This window comes from Tripterygium wilfordii, chromosome 18 (assembly GCF_013401445.1).
Source record: "Tripterygium wilfordii isolate XIE 37 chromosome 18, ASM1340144v1, whole genome shotgun sequence".
Taxonomy (NCBI): domain Eukaryota; kingdom Viridiplantae; phylum Streptophyta; class Magnoliopsida; order Celastrales; family Celastraceae; genus Tripterygium; species Tripterygium wilfordii.
Genome location: NC_052249.1, coordinates 9,991,367 through 10,015,126, shown reverse-complemented (window position 1 = coordinate 10,015,126; position 23,760 = coordinate 9,991,367). Strand labels below are relative to the sequence as shown.

The 23,760-nt window shown below is 36.8% G+C and overlaps 3 protein-coding genes and 1 pseudogene across 3 annotated transcripts; 1 reads left to right on the top strand and 3 right to left on the bottom strand.

Annotated features, from left to right (window-relative positions):
• Positions 1-440: 440 nt before the first annotated feature.
• LOC119984518 lies at positions 441-2,362 on the bottom strand (annotated as a pseudogene).
• A 1,003-nt stretch (positions 2,363-3,365) lies between these two features.
• On the bottom strand, positions 3,366-5,632 carry LOC119984876 (protein TILLER ANGLE CONTROL 1). Its single transcript, XM_038829017.1, has 5 exons — positions 5,563-5,632; positions 5,393-5,438; positions 4,631-5,304; positions 4,396-4,528; positions 3,366-3,618 (listed from the first exon to the last, which is right to left on the bottom strand). Exons 1-5 carry the CDS (start codon positions 5,566-5,568, stop codon positions 3,605-3,607), a joined length of 873 nt encoding a protein of 290 aa, XP_038684945.1. The 5' UTR covers positions 5,569-5,632; the 3' UTR covers positions 3,366-3,604.
• A 4,858-nt stretch (positions 5,633-10,490) lies between these two features.
• LOC119983675 (vegetative cell wall protein gp1-like) lies at positions 10,491-12,675 on the bottom strand. The gene has a single exon (XM_038827372.1). It carries the CDS (start codon positions 12,211-12,213, stop codon positions 10,843-10,845), a length of 1,371 nt encoding a protein of 456 aa, XP_038683300.1. The 5' UTR covers positions 12,214-12,675; the 3' UTR covers positions 10,491-10,842.
• Positions 12,676-21,600: 8,925 nt separating this feature from the next.
• Positions 21,601-23,732, top strand: LOC119984054 (AAA-ATPase At2g46620-like). Its single transcript, XM_038827812.1, has one exon. The coding sequence runs from the start codon at positions 21,900-21,902 to the stop codon at positions 23,325-23,327; it is 1,428 nt and encodes a 475-aa protein (XP_038683740.1). The 5' UTR covers positions 21,601-21,899; the 3' UTR covers positions 23,328-23,732.
• Positions 23,733-23,760: the final 28 nt, after the last annotated feature.

Here is a 23,760-nt window from a genome sequence, read left to right as displayed (position 1 = left end):
TCCATCTGTATTTTGTGTCTGAGCGATGAAAATGGCAAGAATGACGTTTACTGATAAACGGTATGTGACTTCTGATTAGAATTGCAAGCAGAATTGGCCCTGGCCCAGGCCCAGTGAGATCCCTCCCTTGCCTCTATGTGAAACTATACTGGGCCTAAGCCCAATGTTTCTCTCTATAAATTACTTTGACAAAATGTGGAGCTTCTTTTGCAATATATCATTAAAGAACTAGTTAGGAGTTGCAGTTGAGCAAGATCAGTAATCAATCAGTAACCTTAATGGACAATCACAGTAACGAAATGTGAGGTTCATGCCAATGTCCACAGCAGAAAACCAATATCACTCTTTGCGTTACCATATTGGACACTAAGAGAGTAGTTTTTCTTCCCCTGAATCCTCTAAATTCTCACATCCTTTGCAATTGAAGATAAAATCACAAGGCAAAAGCAACAATGTGCATGAGACTTGAACAATAGTTTCCCAATAATAGTTAAAAAGTCTCCAGACAAAGATGCAGAGTGGACGTGTTGTTGATGCTTATAAGTTTTAAGCAAGAACAAACTAGTTGTCTTCAGAAAAGGTATCGCAAACCAAATGCTAATACCAAGAGAAGCAGGGGTTAGCCCCAGTTGTAAGAGCTTAATCACGGATTCATTATGCCTGGCTTTCCTTGCTTCTATTGAGGGTGGGTTGTACTTCTTTCTTGCTGGAACGGTATTTTCATCAACCTCACCAATGAAGTATTTCTTCATTAGCTCTTTTGCATCGTTGCTGTGGCCCACGTCGTCAAAATCATCAGTTGCATCTTTCTCTGCACAATGCATATGGCCAATGTAAGGCTCAATTTCAAGGGTAAATGCCATGTATCAATGGAACGACGGAATAAAAGATAAAGAGACCTAACAGAAGATATAGAATTTACCAGTAGCAGCTAACAAGACTTCGTCGCCTCCAGGGTGTTCCTCAAGAAATGGAGTCATGTCGTAAATCTGATACACATGGTTTTGCATATATGTAAAAAGTTCATAACTATATCTACAGAAGGAAGTTGAAAGAGAATCCACACAGAGAGCTTAAATCATAGTTGCAACTTGCAAAGCTGGCTACTGTGCAGTCTAATAAGCCTTGGTTTCCTGTTTTCGTGTCGAATAAGGAAGTAATTCTTGAAGTTTAAGCATAATAAATATGGGTGGGTGAGCACTTCCAATCCCAACCTGGGTTTTGCTGCATGATCTATGTTTTCTATCTTTGTGCACATACCAGCATAAAAAGAAGTCATCAAGTAATGCCCCACAGAAATTCGATGCTTAAAACAGTGCCTAATTAACAAGTATGCAAACATAACCCCCGGACATCATCTTTAGACCATCTTGAACTAATCAGAATGCACATTAATCCAGTCATGTATTCAAATCCTGAGTTTCAACATCCACCTCCCCATGTCAATAAACTATCCCAGGTGTTTGGAAATATAATTTTAGCCAAGTAAATGATTCTCTACACAACTGAAATTCACATATCTTCATTCCTTATCTGCATGACACCAGGCACTAACTTTGCTCCTAACCTTACTAAAATTTCAGTACAGTAATTAATCCCCTTCAATAATTAGCTTTAATTTGGTAAAAAATTATTCAACATAGGCAAACATACGGGCTAGTGATAGAAGTCACAGGTTCAATGGAAATACTCTCCTCACATATTTTGTGGAGTAAGGTGGGCCTATATCTTTTCTGTCCCCGACCCATCCACTCCAAGATCTTTGTGCCATGGTGTTGTTTACTAACACTTTTTTTTTTTATTATTATCATCAATCAACACATTTAATAAAGCAATATCTTTACAAAACACAGGTTAAAGTGGACACTTATTCCTTAAAATCAACAAGGGATCAGCAAACAACAAACCCATAAAAGAATGGAAACTGACCTTCCCATCAATCAAAAGCCAGCAATCAGTTCTGCTATTGTGCTTGGTGAACTCAGCAAATGAAAGAACTTTCGCCATTTGTTTCTACTACTACAGCTACAGCTAAGAATCCAAAATTTTCAGGGAAACTAAGAAGAAGAAAAACCCAGAAAAATCAGTAGATTTGATCAAAGTATTATAACATCTAATTTAACAATCACAAAAGGCTTCATGCGAAAAGCATAAAGATATTCTTACCCTGACAAAGTAGATAAGAAAGATGATGGCTTTAAGACGGCACTACTCTCTGCAGTCCGCAACAAAAATGACAAACAACCCCCAATTTTCCAAATTTGGCCGTACTTGCTAATTAATTCAAGATAAAATTTTATAGATGACACCAAATTAACAGATGGAGAGCTGTTTTTCACCAACTTTATCTCAAGCAAGTTCAGCACCTTTAATATTTTTGATTAATTCAAGGGGAAATAACAAGCAAATGTCTTCGATCCTTGGTGGATGAGGCTGCATCAAGTGATGGGGCCCATGGGCCGAAACTTGTTACTTGTCATCTTACGGAAATCAGGCCGCCCATATACACATCATCATCAGGAGATTCAGCCATTCAGGACAGTAGAGATGGTGCTTTGAAGGAAATACGCAACCAACTCCCCCAAAAATATGTCATGTCTATCAGTCTGTCTGCGTAAACACGCAGATGCATGTACTCGGCGTATGTTAAGTTGAACCGTACATACTTAGAGTTAAACAATATTTTTGTGATCACGTGTTGAGTTTTGGTCCAATATAAATTGTCATCATGTGGTTCTATGTGTGCAAATTTGACTGCTCAAATTTAAACTCATATGAAATATCCGAAGAACAAATTTGTATCATGTAATTCTCGATTATGAAAAAAAATCCATGTCAATCATTCATTAGCCACATGATTTTTAAAGCAATGTTATTAAAATCGACTCGGACATCGGGTCACTGGTTTACTGATTCAACCAGTGGGTAAACGGTTTTATGTAAAAAAATGAAATGCATATAATGAAATTACAAAATAATTTAATGTTTTGTAGTCATTTAAGTCTAAAAAATAACATCTCTGATTCATGTAAAACCGATCGGCTCACAGAGTTTCCGATCCAACCGTCCGGTTTTACCAGTTTTCATCGTATTAGTTACTCAAACGGTAATATTGACAGAACCGTACCGATTTAACGATCGGGTCACCGGTTTTTCAATTCGATCGGTCGGGTCGGTCCGGTCTCACAACACTGCTTTAAATCGATATGCCATGTCATAGTCATCCCCAATCCCAAATCATCAACATAGATGTGAGAGATTGCAAGGAAAAAGACAATAACATGCTACTCAACATTTGCTTCATACAACACCTGAGCCACTATCATCACCCTCATCATTTTTTGTCGAAGAGTTAACAAATAAAATAAAACAACCCAAAGCCTGTTGTTAAACATTGAGACTGCCAAACACCCAACATATACTAGTAGCCAAAAACAAGAAGGCAAAATTACAAAACAGAATAAATAAAATCACACAATTAAATCCACATATTCGCAAACTTAATTGACAACCTAATTCAACACTGTCCACATAAATGAATAATTCAACAGCAATCCTGGATGGAAGATACATGGCTACCAAATTAGGCCATCTCGTCTTTAGCTCAAACAGCAGGTTCTGTAAACAAAATTGACAAATCCCCAATCAGCACTTCTCTATAGAAAACACCAAACAATATAACCAGTAATGAACAAGCATGAATGACCACTGCCACAAGCAGACTGGGCCAGGCAGCCGGTGGGAATGTTGTCATGGGCCAGGCTTGGACTGGACCAGTCGACGCGACAATTGCTGTTCAATCTTTTTCTGTCATGTTATTTTTCTTTTGATGCGACATTTCCAGCAACATGATTGTCATTTGTGAGCCCAAAAGAATAGAAAACAACAGGAAGAATAGGCTCAAGAATCTAATCTTGCATGGGCTCCATACAAAGTAATAACGCTGAAACTATTGGACGTGTGAGTTGTCACAGTTAACTCAACCATTTCATCCCAAGCTTCTTTGTTAACCCTGCCCAATACCCCAACATATAGGTACAAAACACACACCCTAGCATCTCTAAACCCGCCGAACACAGCTGTCAGGCAGGGCTTACACAGAGCGAAAAGCGTCACAGCAGGAAAATTACAAGCGCAAAAAGGTTATGGTGCCCACAAATTATGATAGAAAAGTAAGGGAAAAAAAAGTGGATATGTTATGTATTATAATTGTGTGCTTAGCACATGGAGATATAGTGTTTCGTAAGGCCAAAAAAAGAGAGAAATGCTTTTGGATTGGTTTTACAACTTAATTTTTTTTATGAGTAAATTAACACCATAATATAAGTGATCACGACTTCAATTTTTATTAATTAAAACATAATTTCGAAGTGCAAAAAAACATAGTTTTAGTACCTGCTGGGGTTGGAAGCAGAGCAACTGATTCACAGGCAATAGCAGGCTCTGTAGCCTGGACTTGGTCATCAAATTTTTGTGCCCTGCCTTCCAGTTCTGGGTGAATTTTCCTCTTCAACATCTTCCTCATCAACTACATAAACAACATATGTGATACAATGTATACATATACACAATAGTTCAATAAAATTGACAGTTGCACATCAATGGCACAACTATGGCAGAGTACACTTACTCGGTTTAGTTTTTTGATTGGACGTGAATCCTCGCCAACAAGAGGAATCAACTTCTTGGCAAAAGAAAGTCCATTCTTGGTTTTAAGACCCTGCAGTTTACCAGAATCGAGTTCGATTTTCTCAAGTTTTGGTTTCTTTTTGACCTCAGAATCCGCGGAGAACAGGTCCGCTAGCGTTACTCTTTCTCCTTTATTCTCTCTCTGATTGATCGCAGCAACACCCAAGTCGGGTTGAATTTCAGAGGATCCATAAAATGGGGTCAGAGGAACATCTGGTTTCACTACATTTGCACCAAATTCTGATTCAATGTCGTCGAAATTGCAGTCAAATGTTGTAAACATCAGTGGATTCATCTCTTCTTCTTCTTCTTCTTCTTCACATTCTTCATACTTGTTGTCGTTGTCTTCATCGTTGGCATCCTCAACATTATCGACGGAATACGTTTCTTCTTGATCATCATCCTCTTCCTGGTTTTGGAGGATGAGGTAGTCATGTTTTTGGCTTATGATTGTTGGAGGCTCAAAAGATTGAAGACCAAATGTTCCAATTGTCAAAATGCCATCTCTCCAACCATCTAGCACATTCACAAGTGCTACTTGTTTCAGTAATGCTTGCCTCTCTAAGTCACTAGTAGTACCAAGGTCTGGCTTTTTCACAATTCGATCAAACCCATCTGCAAAAACAAAGGCCAATTCATAATTCAATATCTAACAGACTAAACAAATGTAACAGATGAAGAAAAGGAAAAAAAATGGCAAAACCTTTTTGAAGATTCTGATGAAACCTCTTGTGCATCCAATTGAAGATCTGATTTGAAAAAACAAAAGAAAACCAATTAGGGGATGAGTTTAGTGAACAAGCTCAACGTACAGGACATGGGAACTGAAAAAACGATGAGAAATGTGCATGGTATCTATCATGAGTCTCTAACCTTCATTTTCTCAGCAGCTGGTTCGCCCAGGAACAGTAGTAGTACAAAGTGTTAATCAAGAGACTGATGGAGAGGAACTAAAAGGGGAGGGACTCGCATGAGTGGCGCTCTAACGTCGTGACACGTGGCGGGGGTAGAAATGGGTCCTAGATTGCAGCCTTTGTTTTGGGGGGTGCATGACATGTCTGAAGAGTCACGATGTTGGGTCTATCTGGCATGATCGATGAGCCAATATTCTTGAAGTGATATGTGTATCATTCCTCTCGCAATGCATATAAATATCCTAAGCTAATTGTTTTTTTGGTAACTTGAAAACAACACCAAACAAGTTTGTCATTTGGATAGTTGACATGAACTTAAATTCTAGCCTTCAAGCCTGCACGCACATGAATTTTCCATCTGGTAAAATGGTAAATTGGGTCAAAACCTAACGTGTGGCCACTATTACTCTTATCGAGAATCAAACTCAAGACCTCTTCTCAAGTGCATACAGTTTGGTCTTGAAAAGATTCACCAACTAGATTATCACCTAAATGTTTACCTAAGCTACTTCTTTACGCTAACTATTTCTTAACTAATCATTCCAATTTTATATAACCTGTGGTTGGTGTATACAATAAATTACCAGTGTAATTGTTTATGATTGACTCAGTTGATTATGAATGGTTCCTGCCAATAATAGGGATTCATTAGCGAGTATGGTTTCGGGCTAGGTTCTCTTTTTCCATTCCATAAATATTTTGAAAAAAGAAATATCTACATTTACACTCTACAACTTACCAAGCTACTTTGAAAAAAGTGGGACGATTCAAATACGTCAAAATTATCTTAATCATAAAAAAAAGAAGAAAAAAAACTCAATGCCTGAATAGTATATTTTCACTGGATTTGAAATTGAAGCCAGGTGGATAACATTGGTAGTTGGAATGCCACTCATTTTTCTTTTTGCTGAATCCGTTTACCTTTTTGCCAATGTGTTTTAGTAGAATACTTTACTGACCAAAAATTTTAGTGAAATTTTATTTCCATGTGTGGTCAAAAGAACGACCGATATCAATATATATATATATATATATATAAGTCACACATATGTATAAGTAGCTAATTAATTTTCCACCATGTGAATTATATATATTGAGTGAAGTTAGTAAAAAATTTACCACCTTTTTTGTTTGGCGTTTCAAGCTTGAATTATTGAAATACCTTTTTTGGCCTTTTGACTCGGATCATGTGTACGTTTATGATTTTTGTGTTCTATTTGTATTGACATTTGGAAAACATTGATCGCTACAGCACAAACAACTTTCCTTGCTCTACCTAGCCCATGTGCTGCTAAAGTTATACGTCTTAATCTTCATCTGCCATTGCATTCAACAAATGGTGGATGTTTTCTAGTCCTTCTCCAGAGCAGCTCAAAGAAGCGTTGCGCAAACATCAAACAAGTGAGTGTTGCTCAAAGGTGTGATATGTGGAGGAGGAGGAAGGTACGTAGCAAGATCCCTAGTTGTAATTTGCAAACCAGACATTCAAAAGAGGAATGCATGTTGCGCAAACATGAAATCTTAGCTGGACAGGGTATAATAGCAAGACACTATATACATACATACATACATACATATCCACGAGAACATACTGTGAACTTTGGTTTGTCATTTTGACTTGTAGCAGTTTGTCTGGTAATAAGTAATGACTAGATATAAGACCTATCAAGATATAGGGAGTGGAATATCTACCTTTGCTAGGTATCCAAATTAATCCATTAGTACTTACCAGAGCAGGCGCTTTGGATTCTCGACCAAATTGCACAAATTCATTTTCTCTCTTCCATGCATGTTCCATAGTGGGTCAACTTGGTCCCTCTTCACTGCGACCTAACACTCCCTCAAAGCAAACTTGGGGAAGCAATAAAAACATAGAAAAAATAACAAAAGGAATGTCTTTTCAAATGCAAAAAGGATATCAGCGCATTAGAATGTCTGTCGCATGCACTAAGAGACTTGATTTGTTGTTAAGTACAAATTAATGAGACTTAACTAGGGTATTATGTTGATTTATGAGACTTAAGTACTGCGTCAGTCATGAGTTTGATCCTCTTAGACCACAACCCTAACCACACATCCCAACATTTGTTTCTTACCATTAATTGAAGCAATCCAGCAGAGTCTATATATCACAACCTCACTTTAACTTCGTACTTTTTTCTTGAACTCTGATGCAGAGCGACTAAAGTGTTCTTCCTGTAGCAGGCGTTGGAGGAAGATTGGGTGCTGAACGAGGTAGATTGCCCTTCCTCAAGCGAGCACTAGAGGAAGCTTGGGTGCTGAATGAGGCATATTGCCCTTCCTCGAGCGGGAAATGCGTATTTTTGATAATCTTGTTTTAATTCTTATTTCATGTTATTAAGGGCGACCAAAGTGCTCTTTTTTGGAGCGGGTACTGTTGGATGTTGAGCGAGACAGATTGCCCTTCCTAAAGCGGGGTATCAGGAAGCTCGAGTGAGTATATGTATTTTTGATAATTTTGCTTTTAATTTTTATTTGATTAGGGTTTTGTTTTGCTTACGTACTATTTAAAATTGTAAACTCTCAAGTTTTTCTCAAATTTAATAAAAACGAGAGATTTTACTCTAATCCTATTTCATTCGGTTTTTGGTAAATTGAACAAGTAGAATTTGTATTTGATTTTGCATTCGTTTTGTTCTACCATGCCCTGTATCAAACTCCTTTGAGGATTGATAGTCAGCATTAGCATTCCTTTCAACACAAAAGTATCTACACAAAAGTATCTCTTACTTCGGCACAGCATGATTGGTGGTGACATTTCATGAGAGTAAATTAATGAGAACCAGAAAGATTTCTTATGATCACCTACCGTTATCAATCAATCACATTATCTTTCAATCCAAAGCGCAAGCAGCCCACTTAATTACACAAAGTTTTAAAGAGTATTTAGTATGCAGCATACCCTTCTCCTTTCAGCACAGTCTTTTGCTTTAACTATTGGTGGCAACTAAACAAGGACCATGACTAGGAGTTTCAACTTTGAATGAGCTACCACTATCAGTCAAAAAGGGTTTTATAAACCAGAGCACATGCAGAGATTTAATTTCAACAGCACTAAAGACGACCCACTAAAAAGGTGTTGGCCTTGCATTGCCAAGTCCAACTATGGTGTCGAATAGGAAAATCCTATCAGAGAAGTACTTCAGGTTTGTTTAGTGGGATCCATTTATATGCATGCATGTTCTACAACGACAAAAAAGAAAACGTGGAAATCCATCGTGGGAGGTTTGGCTTTGACCCTTTGACCATTTCCTTTCTCCCTATGGGGCCCCTTAATAGGGAAAACAAACATCATGTTTGGTTGGACCATTAAGACTTGAGAGCAATCAATTTCTCTAATTAACTCAAGAATACATACACATATATATACACCAAATAATAAGTCAAATTAAGTAGAATGATTTTGATTTTGTTTATTGGTCACATTTAACTCTTTTTTACTTTCAAATCGTGTCTACTCTATCCAACTTTAAAAGCATAACTATCATTTCAGTTAGCTGAGTTTTGAAACTAATGCACAAATTAAGCTCCCATGCCATGAAGAACATGGTCCAAACATGAAATTTGTTTTTCTTTTTTAATGTGAATAGGATAAATTAATACCCGAAAAAGAACGAGTAATACACAAACACATACGATTTTCATATATAAGTTCTGTAATAATCAAATTCAGGGACAAAGTCATAACTTAATCTTAGAGGAGTCGCAATGGTAGACAAGATTTTATCTTTAGATGGACAAAGCTAAGCGGGGTTCGGGGATCAAAATTTTATAGAATTTGATAAGTAATAATTATCACATATCTTCGTGTTTCAATCATGCTCATGATAAGTAGATATGTGACAATTTCTCTTTTAGCCATGAGCTTGGAAACTTAACGTTAGGAATGGTGAATATTTTATTATTTAACCACCAAAATGAAGTCAAAATTAAATTTGAGAGGCTTTCAGACTTTTTAATTTCAGGTTTTTTTTTTTTTTTGGTTGATACTTTTTGAGGTAAGTTGTCAGTTTCGGATTAGAATCTAAGATACTACACTTGCCAAAGAAAGCCCACTTGGCCCAAAAACAAGTTACCGGCCCATTTAGAACAAAAAAAGTCAACAGCCCACAGATTGAAACGCAGAAATACATGCCGTTTGGTGGAGGACTCCCTAGTAGCCTAAATTGAAAGATGCATAGAGTAGTTTCATTTATTTTCTTGGCAGAAAAATGAAGTCCTCCATTAGAGCTGAGAGTGATTTCCCATCTCGTCTCGATATCGGACTTCAGTCGCCTATACTCTAATTTTCAATCACTGTAAGTGGTGGGTTTGTTTTCATGAGCTTCTAATTTTGGTTCGTAATATCAGTTGTGGTGTATGCGTTTTTAAGTTACAAGGGTGCATCATGTTGGTTCTGTGAATGAAAAAATCTTGGGTCTTGACTACCTTGTCACTTAGTTGAATAATTTCAACCACAGGTTCCCCGTGTTTTCTGTTTGTTGGATGATTCGTTGGAGTCCTGTTCTAAAGGAGCATTGTGCCATGATTTTGACTTGTTGAATGAAAATTATTAGGGGAATTCTTGATCTGGAATTGTTGTTGTGACCAACTAGCTCTCTGTACGGTCAAGTTCGCTGTGTTTATTTTCTGTTCACCACATGTTTGATTAAATGACTCACAAAACCCAAATGCTTTTAGTTGAATGAATCTTTATCTTTTAGAATCACCCTCCCTCAATACAACAACAAGAACACTGTTACTGTTGCTGATGCCTTTTTTTAAAATGTAAGATATTATACGCGCTGGATTTGCTGTAGCTTTGGTTGACATTGTATGTTTATTATTCCACTTTCTCCATAAGATATATAAAAAGTTAAAAACAACTGCAATAAAATGAAATAAATCACTTGGCTACAAGATTCCAAGGATAAACAGCTGCTAAGGATAAACGACATATAGATTTAATAATACTCAATAAATAGGTAATGCCTTTATTACATAACGATCCATGCATTATTCTCACTCTATATATGGACCATAAGAGGGTCATGGACAATCTTCAATGACACTCCACCAACAAGTAGAACATGAAATTGGAAATATCAGATGCACATCTTCTTCTTTTTTGTTTTCTTTTCTTTATATGGTTGTATTTTTATTTTTACCTCCATCAATCACCACAAATATTTATTGCTAGACTGAAACACAAGAGTAATCTCCTTCTTCCTCTCTCTGTTCAGCTGTTGTAGCCACTGCTGCGATCCTTGACCTGGTATCCGCCATTGGGAGGCTTTCTGGAGAGAGCAAGGTGGACTCCGGGATCATGGTGAGTGCAAGAAGATTTGAAAACAATTGAATTGTTTACACCTTGAACATTACTATTCATGAATGCATTCATAGGAGTTGAATTCATTGACATTGCTCTGTTGCTCATGTCCTTCTTCATATTTGGGTTCCCTTCTTCTTCACTACTGCTGCTACTGTAGCTTTGGAATTCACTGCCGCTGTCGCTTGAAGTACGCCCAGCATTTCCCTTCTTGTAAAGATAAGAAGAAGTACCCTCGAATCCATTTTTCTTGGGAGATTTGATTACTTCCATGAATGCACCTTTGTTCTCACCTGCTAGTGTTATGACCCTCGTACCTCCCTCCTCTGTGTCTGAAGAATACTTCTTTTGATGGGCTTTCCCCTTTGTTTCCATTTCTTTGGCCACTCCTTGTTTCCCAGTATGAGCAATACTGGGCTTGTGAGTATCGCCATTGGCCTTTTCTATGGTCTTCTGCACAAGCACATCTTTCTGCTCTGCCTCCGGTGGGCTCTTGGATTCAGGTTCTGCATTGGGTTTTATCTGGGAAGGTGGAAGGGTTAAAGGAGAAGGTGGTGGAGCAGTTGGTTTGGGCTTAGGTGATTGAGGTGGGGTTTCTACTGCAGGTTTTAAGGTTCTTGGAGATGGTTGTGCAGGGCTGGGAACACGTGCAGTCACAGTGGTTGGGGAGGTAGTCTTGGGAGTTGGAGAACTTGGTTTTGAGTAAACTGGTTTGGGGGCCGGGGATGATGGAACAGAAGAAGAAACTGTGGCTGCTTTGGTTGCTGGAGTAGTTGGCACTGAAGTTGAAGTTGTGGCAAGTTTTGAGGCTGGAGAAGATGGCACTGAAGTTGAAGTTGCGGCAGGTTTTGAGGCTGGAGAAGATGGCACTGATGAGATAGGAGCTGAAGCTCGTGGTTTGGGAGATGATGGAACCGAAGATGTGGTAGTGACAGGAGGGACAACCGGGGAAGTAGTTGAGGCAGGAGAGGCAGGTAGTGAGGATGAAGGAGCTGAGACTCTTGGAGCTGGAGTTGTTGGAACTAAAGGAGTCGGAGCAGTGGGCACAGGTGGGGATGCAGGGGCGCGAGGAGCTTGTGGTTGTGGAGCAGCAGCGGGTGGTGGTGGAGTTGGTTCTGTTTGAGTGGGCTGAGGCTGAACAACTGGCCTAAATGCGGGACGAGCAAGGGGGGGTCTTGGCTGGGGAGGAGCGGGCTCAGCGGCTGGGACTTGAGGAGCTGGTTGGCGGGCTATTGAAGCTAAACGGAACCAAGGACGAGCAGTGGTCTGTTGGGTTGCCATATGCAGCGAATTTGTATTTAATTGAGACAGAAAACTTGTTGAAGATAGCAAATCTGGGACATGGATGACTGATGGTCTGATGATGTTTATTTATAGTCTTAGACGAAAATGGACAAGCTTGACAAAGAAACAGAAATAAAGAGGATGGGGGAACGTGGACAAAGCGGGAGAAAGAGAGGAGGTGAAATAAGGGAAAGCATCAGATTCAGAAAGCACTAATAGCCGACGACAGCGCTGAAAGTAAGTTTGGTATCAGCTTGGGAAGTGTAGAAGAGCTTGCTTTTGTGAAGCCGTGATGAGATGACTTCCTTGAGAATTGATGTTCTGCTTGTATACCAACTGTAATGCATACACCTATCCCTTGTATTGAAAAAATTATATTACTTTTGCCAATGTGAAGCAAAATGAACCGCCTACTTCAACTGAACTAAAAAATAGTTTTATGTTATTTCAAGCCCTGTTGATGCAGAACATGTTGCATAAAGATTTATGCACCTTTTGAATCACTCGAAGTTTGAAATTGTCTAGTCGAAATCAAAAGATTAAACCTCATAATTGCATAAAACTTGGGGTTGAATCAAAACGTCAATTCTCATTGGACTAGTGCTTTGTCATTGGTCCCGTCACTTTTTGATGAAATCTCGTTGTTTAGGCCTCCAAATAAGCATTTTTGTCATTCTAGGTTACCTTTCCTATTTTAGTGTTTTTCTTATTGTATTCCAAGATTTTGGCATTAATCAGGCTGTGCTTAATGCTGCTACAACAAGATTCTCATTGTTGATCAAGCTTAACAGCCACAGTACAAGACAATGCAAATAGATTCCTTGCTGTCTGTCTTTCTTTTGACTTTGCTTGCCGAGGTTAGTGAGACTTCGATGCTGCCTCCAATACTACCTTCTCTTTTTGTCCTTCTTGTCGTATATACATATAAACAGCAGAAATCTATATATATATATATATAATTAGGATAGTTGAGAGACAATAAGATTCCAAGGCAACAGTTGATGGTGGCTCAAATAACCCAAAGCATTCAGTTTCCGCAGAAAAGGAGGAAAGAATATATGCATGGGTTCAGTCCTCCGAATATCAATCTTTAACGTTGTTAATTTCTTATTCAATTCTGATTGCTTTTTCAACAACATCAGCCACTAACTTTGGCAAATACAGAAAAAGAAGCAAAAACACAGTTGTTAATTGCTGTGGCATTCATCGTCCTTCGTCCCCTTACAGATTCTCTAGCTAGATCAACTACTGGCTAACCTGAAACCCCACATGTGTATTTGTATATCATATATTCTAGATTGATCTCTCCACTTTGTTTCAATGTACTGGCTAAACATGAAACCCCACATGTGTATTTAATTAAACAGAGAGGATGCAAAAAGCAAAAGAACAAAAGGTGAAATCAAGGGACAGATGACATTTTACTGGTTTGGCTTAGGCTTCTTCAACCACAAGAGAAACAAACATTGTTATTTTTCTTTCTACTTTTCTCTCTCTCTCTCTTTACTCGCAGTGTGCAAGACAAGGATGAACAGCGTTGTCCGACACTGGACGAGGATAATAGTAACATAGCTCATTTCATAAAAAATAACGGTCCATGCTTCCACTGCGTTGGAGGGTAAGAAGGGTTAAATTCAAAGTTGTCACAGATACAAAAGAAAGAAAGAACTTTACTCCATACTTATCAACCAACAAAAAAAGAAAAACAAAACTTTATTCCATGAGTAGGCTGCTTATCCAACAAAACTTTATTTCATGTTTCTTTTAATTATGTTATTGGTGATTCTGATTTTCTCTGAAAGCCAGGAAGCAATAGATCTGGAATATTTTCTATTACGTACACAAACATATATTTGCTCGTGAACTTTACTCCAGTTTTATATGGGGGATTGAATATTGACACTGAATTATTTGCTTACTGTATTTCATAGGTGCTATATGAGCCTAAGGTCTCCCATAGTACTCAGTGGCGGACCGAAGCTTATAGCGCTCGGGGCATGGCCCCTAGTGAAAAAAATGATAAATGTCAAGCCGGTACCTACTCTAGTATTTTTGGACATCTAGATCCAACAAAGCTTACACACCATCACGGATTACACATCACATCATGAAAGACCAAAAAGATGATATGGTGGATCATGTCCACTATGCAACCAGCATTGAATATCCAATTACCTTTATACCCTCTATCATTCTTTCTCCCACAAATCTCTCCTCTTTCTTCTTCCTCCAATCTCTTTTGTCTCTTTCTTTCTTCTTCCTCCTCTCTTCTCCATCTCCTCCTTTATTCGTCGTCTCTTTCTTAATTTCTTCTTCTTCTTCTTCCCCCTCTCTTCTTCGTCTCTATTGGATCTGAAAAATATCTGCACAAATGATTTCTTCTCCTCTCTCTAGATCTTTTTTTCACAATTCAAAACTTAAAAAAACTTTAGATATGTTATTTCTATTCTTCTTTGCTTTCATTTAGGTGTAGATGTTGAGTACATTATTTTCGTTTAGGATTTTCTTAAATTTATGAGTGTCGAATCTGAAACAATTTGTCAAGTTCTATCAAATCATTGAGAGGTGTTTATGTTATTGTTTCAAACAATAACATAATAAACAACTCTTATCATATTTCTTACTGAAACAAATTACCTTAACAAAAACACAATACTAGAGCAAATGAAGTTAATTATACTAAGTATATTCTAAATCTATGGCAAGTTAAGCCCCCAAGGCCCCCCAATCAACAAAAAATGAGGCCCCAAGTGTATTAATTTTAGTCCAGCACGCTAACTAACTTTAACCCAACCCGAGCCCCTCAAATCCTCTCAAGCCCCCTCAAATGAAATCCTCTCAATCTCTCAATATCATTCTCATTGTGGATAAGAACCCTAAGCCCCCTGCCCCACTCCAAGTGCTAACTCCTCCACCAATCGATTCAAGTACTCCGAATCCTAGTTGTATATATATTGATCCTGCATTTTAGTGTTTATCTCTGTAATACACTTTCACCAACTCCTTCCTGTCCTGTATTTGAGATGCCAATGGCTTAAAATAAGCACCAACCTTAGCGTCTCTACTGGATACTAATTCCATTTCAGGAATTTTGAGGTTGCAGATATCATATTAGCATGAATATTGTACAAATTGAAATTGGCTAAGCCACAATGAACTTCTTCTGTTGATTCCAAAGTATCGCTGGTAATGGATTTTGTAAATGCAAGAGTTCAGCATAGAGCCTACTGGGTCACTAGTACAAGTCCAAAACTTCTCCATTTCATTTCAAAATGCATGCAAAACTTCCACTGGAGTACCATCCGGAGTGACTGGTGTAGGATTCACTTGCTTCTTCAATTCATTGCACTCGTTCTGTACATATATATAGTCCTCACTCTTCTCCATTGCCAACCCAAATACCCCACCCGGTCCACAATGTATTGAAGAACAAACCACCCATCACAACTGGATGAATCATGAATCATGAATCTACCCTCCCAAAATCCCCATTAACAGCAAGAGCATTTTCGAAACCCAAAATGGAGAACTAATGGAGACTGAATTGAAATTAAATTACCCTTTGTGTCCAAAAGAAAGGTAATGTAATTGTTGTGCGAGGAAGACCGTCGGCTCATTGACAAGCGGGATAGGGCCGCAGTACAATAATTGGGCTTCGCTCGGCCCATAATAATCGACACGACGGGCCGTGGGTCCTTCACAGGTAAATTAGCCAAAGCAACGTCCAAACGAAACGGGCTCCAATATATTGGCCTGTACTTTTTACTAAGCGAACGAGGCCCTTCCCGTAATCAATTTGACATCTCATGAACCCAATAAGAAAAAGAAAAGCCCAACCCAAGTAACGGTCCCCCATCTAGGGATGTCCACGGTCGATTTCAGTCAATTTTTTGACATAAATCTAACCGACCAATCGATCGATTATTGACAATTTGATCAATCTTTCGATCGGCCTCACTAATATACATTTAACAATAACCGACCAATAACTCGATTTGATTTGGCGTGATTTTTTTGGATAGCCCTATCCCATCCACTAGAAAAAAAAAAGTATACATCAATTGAGAATCGTGGAGCCACTCACGACTGATCAAAATCATTTTGAGTAAAGATATTATTCAGATTCTTAACTCCTCTGTGATTCTAATGATCTGTGTACACATTATCCATGCAATTCCATTCACATACATTTTTTTTGCGGCTAAAGTTAAAATCAAGTACAAATATAATTTTTCAACCAGAAAAAAAAAATAAAAATTGGCTAGCGGTAGCCACTCTTTAAGATTTCAAACGGGTTGGAGGTTTGAATCAACACAAAAATCGATTGGCGTTGGCTTTTTCATATATTATATTAAGTTTTAGTATAGCAAGTGCCTTAACCACACGCAGAGAATTGTGGGTCCGAATTGGAAGCTTGTGGGACAAAACTACACCATATAGAAACAATAAAAAAGATTGGGTTTGAAGGCTAATTGATGAGTTAGGCGTGGATATTTTTGACAGGTATATTGTCCAAAACTATCACCTGACGTAATGTTTGAATTCCTAAATACATGTCGTGAGCAAAAAAAGGAAGCGAACGAGCACTTTATTTGATTTTCATGCTCATCTCTTATTGAATTGGTAGATATTATTAGGTTAACTAGTTTAAAGCCACAACTATATATAGAGAATATATAGAGAGAGAGGAATAGGAATCTCTTATGAGGTTTTAAAGTGAGTTTTTAAAATGATGTTTTAATTTTTAGGGTTCAAAACATTTTTGTAAAAATTTGAAAAAAAAATATATTCAAATTCAACATGAAAAGTGCACGATAATTCTGGATCGTTAGATATAAAACAAAAGACATTTCATATACATTTCGGATTGCATTTGATTTTTGTTTCGAACAAAATATATATCGTTGGGTTCGTAAAACCGATTAAAATACAAATATAATTTTTTCCAAGTTTTTACAAATTACATAAAATGTGTGGTATGCAAAATTATTAAGATGTGTGGCTTCGTGTTATATTCAATCACTTTCTTCAAATTTTAGGTCGGCATTCGCGAAGTGAGACTTATTTGTCTTTAGTGAAACTACTTAAAAAGCAGCTTTAAAATTGATGACTCTTTAGTCATTCTAATTTAAAAGCTACTTTCTTTGTCCTAAAAGGCTAAAACCTCGCTATAAACTATAGGAATACTCTTGACATATACCAAGTCAATTTTTTATTATTTTTTATATTTTTTTTAAAGGTCAAAAGAATTGATTGCATTGTATTAATAGTAAAAGTCAATATGGAGTACCATATTATGTGATAATTTTCTCTACCCAAATGGGTCCGGTGGACGAAACTCATCAAGATAAGACCCAACAATAAACAAAACAAACTGATTAACTTAATGGAGGTAATATTTACAAAAACCCTAAACAAAACCTCTATATAGGAATACTCTTGGGACGACATTATATATATATATTCGATTTTAACAACAATTGACATTATATATATATTTTTATTTTATCAACAATTATTATTATATGGAGGAAAGTTTCTTATTTTAAAAAATATCACAATGTGGAGGTTATTCTTATTTATAGCTAAACTAAGTTGAGATTTGTTTATGACAAGATATAATTTATTGCTAAATATTGCTTGTAGAGAGATTTAATTTATTGTATGTAACTACATATTTCATTGCTTGAGTTAAACAACAATTTGAATTGGAATCAATCAAATCTTTCACTAATTAACTTTTCCTCAATTCAAAAGTAAAAGAAAAGATGAACATGAAATGATGACAACTTCAAAATCAACTTTGCAACCTTAACACCCTAACTTTTTGGTGAGAAATATTTCTTACAATTTTTATTTTATTTTTTTACTTTAAGCGCCTTTAATCGAGTGTCCTTCTATGAATTTGATTCCAAATATTCTTATTATGAGAACATGAATTTATGTCAAATTCATAAATATAAATATATATATACTATTTTTAGTAGCACCCATATTAACCACACAAAATTCCAATTAATTAAAGTTGGGTAGAAAATACTATAAACAATTCAAATAAAGTTTTGATTGAGGTTGAATATAAATTCACACCTTTTTTTTCTTTGAGAAATTCCCACTTGGAGGATATATTCATATCATACTTGTGACAAATAACATCGTAGGAGTAAAAGTCTTGCCTTTTTGGATTCCTCATAGACTTTTTGAGTAAAATGTTTGATCTTTGTTAAACAATTTATTCACAATTTTAGGCGCCTTATTGACTTTCTGTAAAATGTTCTCTCTTTGTAAAACAAAGGGGAATGAATAATGATCACTTTCCCTATTTTTATTAATATCTATGAAATTGTTGTTGGCAACTTTGATTTAAGTTATTATCACATTGGTAAAAGTCAATAATAGCTATTAATTATTTTTTAATAATGACCATCCTCTGAGTTGGTATCGTGAATTATATGAAAAATATACATGTATTAGGTACAATAATTGAATTAATTAACAAAGTGCCTAAAATCATTAAATTTTTTTATTTTGTGTGGTATCTATAATAGAGGTCTCGAGTTCAAGTCTCCCCCATCCCCTTCTCCTGTATTAAAAAAAAAATTCTTGAAGAATCAAATTCAATTAATAAACTAATGCACTCTTAATTCATGCCTTGCACTACATAATATGTTAATATGTTGGGAGGACTCTTTCAAAGTGATATTACTGCAAAAAAACTCATATATAAAATATGTGTTGAAAAAAATACAAAATTATAGTTTGGATCTTAAATACTTACCTGAAAAGGACTTGTAATATCCGGCAGTAAGCTCTCATCATGTTGAATAATGTGTCAATGAGTTCTTATCCAATGTAAACTTAATCTAATTAAGGTTCTGTTTGATAAATTTTATTTTATACAGCTTATAATAAAATAAAATATTACCAAGTGTTTGATAATCCTCAAAAAAATAAGTTACATTATCAAATTACTAGTTGACTTCCTTGCAAAAAAAAAAAACTTATTAGTCCACTTCTGCCAACTTATTTGAGGTGTTTGGCACAAAATTTTGGTGGGATTAGCCTACTAGTTATGGAACTTATAAACTCACAATAAATTCCACCAAATAGATTCTAAACTTTCTAGAATTTTTTTTAAGACTAAACTTAAGAGATTTGTTTCAATTTATATGGATATTTGTAAGTTAAAACAACGACAATTTTCCATTTGATGATATAATGTTGGGCAATTCCCTTAACCCTAGCCCCCTCTTCTATCTCTCAAATTTTTTTCAACCAAAGTTTCTCTCGTAGTACAGATCTAAGGAGGAGGAGACCATCATCTCCTCCATACACCTTTTATAGTATGTTCTTTTAGTTTTGTTGATTTGTTGTTGGTTTGTAGATTTAGTCTACAATCTATGTTCAATTCAATAAGGAATACGTAAGGTTTTTTCACCACACCGTCTCCTATAGAGATGAAATCTGGTTATTCTCATCCAGCTGTAGTGGATTCTTCAAAACACCAGTTCTATTGTTGTGTTTCAACGACACCCTAGTGTGGGGCTCCTAAATCTAGTGGAGATGGTTTTTATTGATGATCGAAGGGGAATTGAAGTCAAAAATCTTGATCCAATCCATGTGTGCTGTTTTGCTTTTTGTTTTTGTTTAGTCTGTCTGGGTTTAGCTTGAGACAGTGTTATTTAAGTATATCTCGGTGTTAGTCCGATATTTATTCTTCGGTTTTGTAACTCCTCTGCTAGTGTTTATAAAATTCTAGGCTGCTAACATGGCATGAATTTTTTTTTCTTTTAGGCTCCACAAAAGAATCATTATCTTATGCGGAGCTCCAAACGTTGTATTAAACAAAGCGTTAATATATTTCTTAACGCCTTATAACGCACAACGAACATTTTTTTTTTGAAATACCGTTGAGAAATATGCTTCTCATTGGAATCGTACATCGGACACACATATGCCTAACCCAATCGATTGCCAATATATTATTGTGAAACTATTTTATCTAAATCAAGAAAAATGGCTAAATTAACTAATTTTTCTTTTTTATCCAAATTACAATTACAATAATGGGTATAGTTATCAATTTCAAATTTCCCCTTGATTAATTAATAACCAAATTTTACATAATTTGCGTCAATCATACAATCACCTGTTCATCATAAGGAATTGGTAGACTGCATCAGTAACTTTAAAAAGCTACTTTCAATATATGTTTTTTCTAGAATGATTGGAAGTTAGGAGCATATTTGAATAATAGAATATGCTTTGTTGCACGATGAGTAATTCTACAATCATTGTCATTTTAAGAATCTCATCTATATTACAAGTGGCCACATAATACATATATTTAAATCTAATTAATTAATTAATTAATTATTCTTTTTTGTTAAGCAAACAAATATTGTACATACTCGCCTTGCACATAATAATAATAATAATAATAATATATTGATATGGCTAGCGAGCTTTCCCAGGTGAAATTACAAAACAAATTAATTAATAATTATATTGTTTGAATTGAATATTGGAGGAATTAAAAATTCTTAATTTTGTGGTTCTCGAAAAGCCAAGTGAAGTCGCCAACTGGACAATTAAATAGGTGGATCTGGTCAATATATTATCCTGGTAATATAACAGTGTGTCACACAATATTTCCTTTTTTAATAAAAATCCTAGATTTAAGCCAGTATTACTATTTTACTAAGGACGGATTTATTCTCCCAAAAGGTCTTCTTGTTTTCTTCTTTCCAAATCACAATTCGAATGGCTTTTAAATCGTACGTGGCAACTTTAGCGGTTCACATATGGAGACTGGAAATTATTTAATGGTTCTGAGTCCTCACATACCACAATGTAATTGGGAAAATGTTTCAGAAGCCTAAAATTTGACACTTAAAATGTGGAGTGTTGGATGTTAAGGAGTGTGACCATTTATCCTCCTAAGAGTCAACCTTTTTGAGCGTGAAGATGTTAGTTGGATGGAATCTAACCATCTGAGAATCAATACAAATGGACTTCGATTGGATTGGAGGACACCTTTTTGTATAATCTTAGCTTCACAAACAATAACATATCTCAACAAGTAAAGGCAAACAGATAATTCATGAAGAAATCCTTTAAAACAACATATCTGAAGAAAAAACAAATCCAAATCAGAATAAATTCCATAAACAGCTCGTTAATCAACAATCATAATAACATGTCACACCAACCGATCTAAGAGATATTTTTATAAAATCGATTGTCAATCCACCAAGATCTATGCAAATTAGTTATACTGACGGTCAAAAAAAAATACTTAGAAACAAAAAAAAAATAGCGAATTGACACCAACCATCTATAAATTAACAATTTCCTATTAATTTAGATACACCAACTCAACGTATGACATAGCACCATGCTATTAATTCTGGTCAGCCTGCCGTGCCTGTAAGTCTGCGAGAAGGGAAGCGACGGAGAAACGAAAGAGAGGACCTCTTCTTTATGCTTACTTCACGCTACTTCTTCCCTCGCTCGCCATTTTGACCAATTACACTTGTCGCCTCGCCTCTTCATCAGGATTAATGGCACATGCCCTTTTCAAAATTCGTCTCTTATTCTCCAGATTCTCTTATTATAAACCATGACTCGCCGTTTCTTCTTATTCTTATACAGTAGATAGTATCTCTTCTGTAAGTCCTACTATGGCGATTGCTTATAGTCTATTCTTTGTTTTGTTCTTGGTCATCGGATTATTGTTTTCTGGTCGTGTGATCTTGTTTAAGACCGGATTGATTTACGCGGTGAAGAAGTGGTGGAGGATTTTTGAGGAATTCTTCCATGTCTACCAGTTGTTCAAGGTCCCGGAATTCAACGAGAGTATGCAGGAGAATCAGCTTTATCGGAAGGTCTATGTTTATTTGAACTCCTTGGCTTCCATGGAGGACTCCAACTATACAAACCTCTTCACCGGGAAGAAGTCTAATGATATTATTCTCCGTCTCGATCCAAACCAGATCATCGATGACGATTTTCTCGGTGCCAGAGTTAGTTGGATCAACTATGAGGAAGGCGATATAAGAACTTTTGTGTTGAAGATTAGAAAGGCAGATAAGCGTCGGATTCTCCGCCCTTATCTGCAACACATACACACGGTGTCCGATGAGCTCGAGGAGCAAAACAAGGATTTGAAGCTCTACATGAACACTGATTCCAGCGATTCTCGGAGAAATCGACGGTGGACGTCGGTTCCGTTCAAGCACCCTGCAACTTTTGATACCATTGCTATGGAATCGGATCTGAAGAACAAGGTGAAAGCCGATCTAGAGTCGTTCGTCAAGGCGAAACAGTACTATCACCGCCTAGGGCGTGTTTGGAAGCGGAGCTACCTCTTGTACGGTCCGTCAGGGACAGGGAAATCGAGTTTCGTTGCGGCGATGGCCAATTTTCTCGGCTACGACGTGTACGACATCGATCTCTCGAAGGTACGGGAAGATTCAGATCTCAAAATGCTCTTGTTACAGGCCACAACGAAATCGGTGATCGTGATTGAAGACCTTGATCGGTTCCTGACGCAGAAATCAAGTACTGTGAGCTTATCAGGTATTTTGAATTTCATGGATGGACTGTTAAATTCCTGTTGTGCAGAAGAGAGAATTATGGTTGCTACAATGAACAATAAAGATCAAATTGACCCGGCTATACTCCGACCCGGTCGAATCGATGTCCACATCCATTTTCCGGTATGTGATTTCTCTGCTTTCAAACATCTTGCCAGTAGTTATTTGGGGCTAAAGGATCACAAGTTATTCCCTCAAGTGGAGGAGGTTTTCAATAACAACCCCAGTCTGAGCCCGGCCGAGATAGGTGAGCTCATGATAGCCAATCGGAGCTCGCCCAGTCGAGCTTTGAAAACTGTAATTAATGCTCTTCAATCGGATGTTGGACGGCGGTTGTCTGAGAATTTGGCAAGGAAGTCGATGGAGGAATGTGAGGACCATTCGGGTATTTTTCGTAGAGAAGGTGGTCACACAATAAAGGAGGTAAGGAAATTTGTTGATATGATAAGGATGAAGAGTGGCAGAAAATCTCAGTCCTTCGATTTGGCTTCACCACAACGCAAGGAGGGGTGATGGCCTCGGATTCACTTCACAATTTGTCCAATTCGATTCAATTTGTGGGTGGTTACAGGAAATTCATGACTAGAATTCTGAATCATGAGACTGTAGACATGAGGAAGAAGACGAGCAAAAGAAAAAGACCTTGTTTATCAGCATGTCTAAGCATACTTTCACTACAAGTCTACAATCCACCCAAGTAAACTAGTTAATCTCAGATTAGCAGAGAATGAATACATTATGGAATTAGATTTAAGTTTCCAACTTCAAAGAAGAAAATATTTGTAAATTGTTCATAGAAGGTTTTTATTTGTTTTCATTGTGGGGAATATGACCATATGAGAGAGTTGATTTCATCTTAATTTTCTTCTGACATTTGCTGTGAAAGACGATAAGTGATGGGATAATGTTCTGTTTTTTCCTTGATCTTCTTTCCCCCATAAAAACA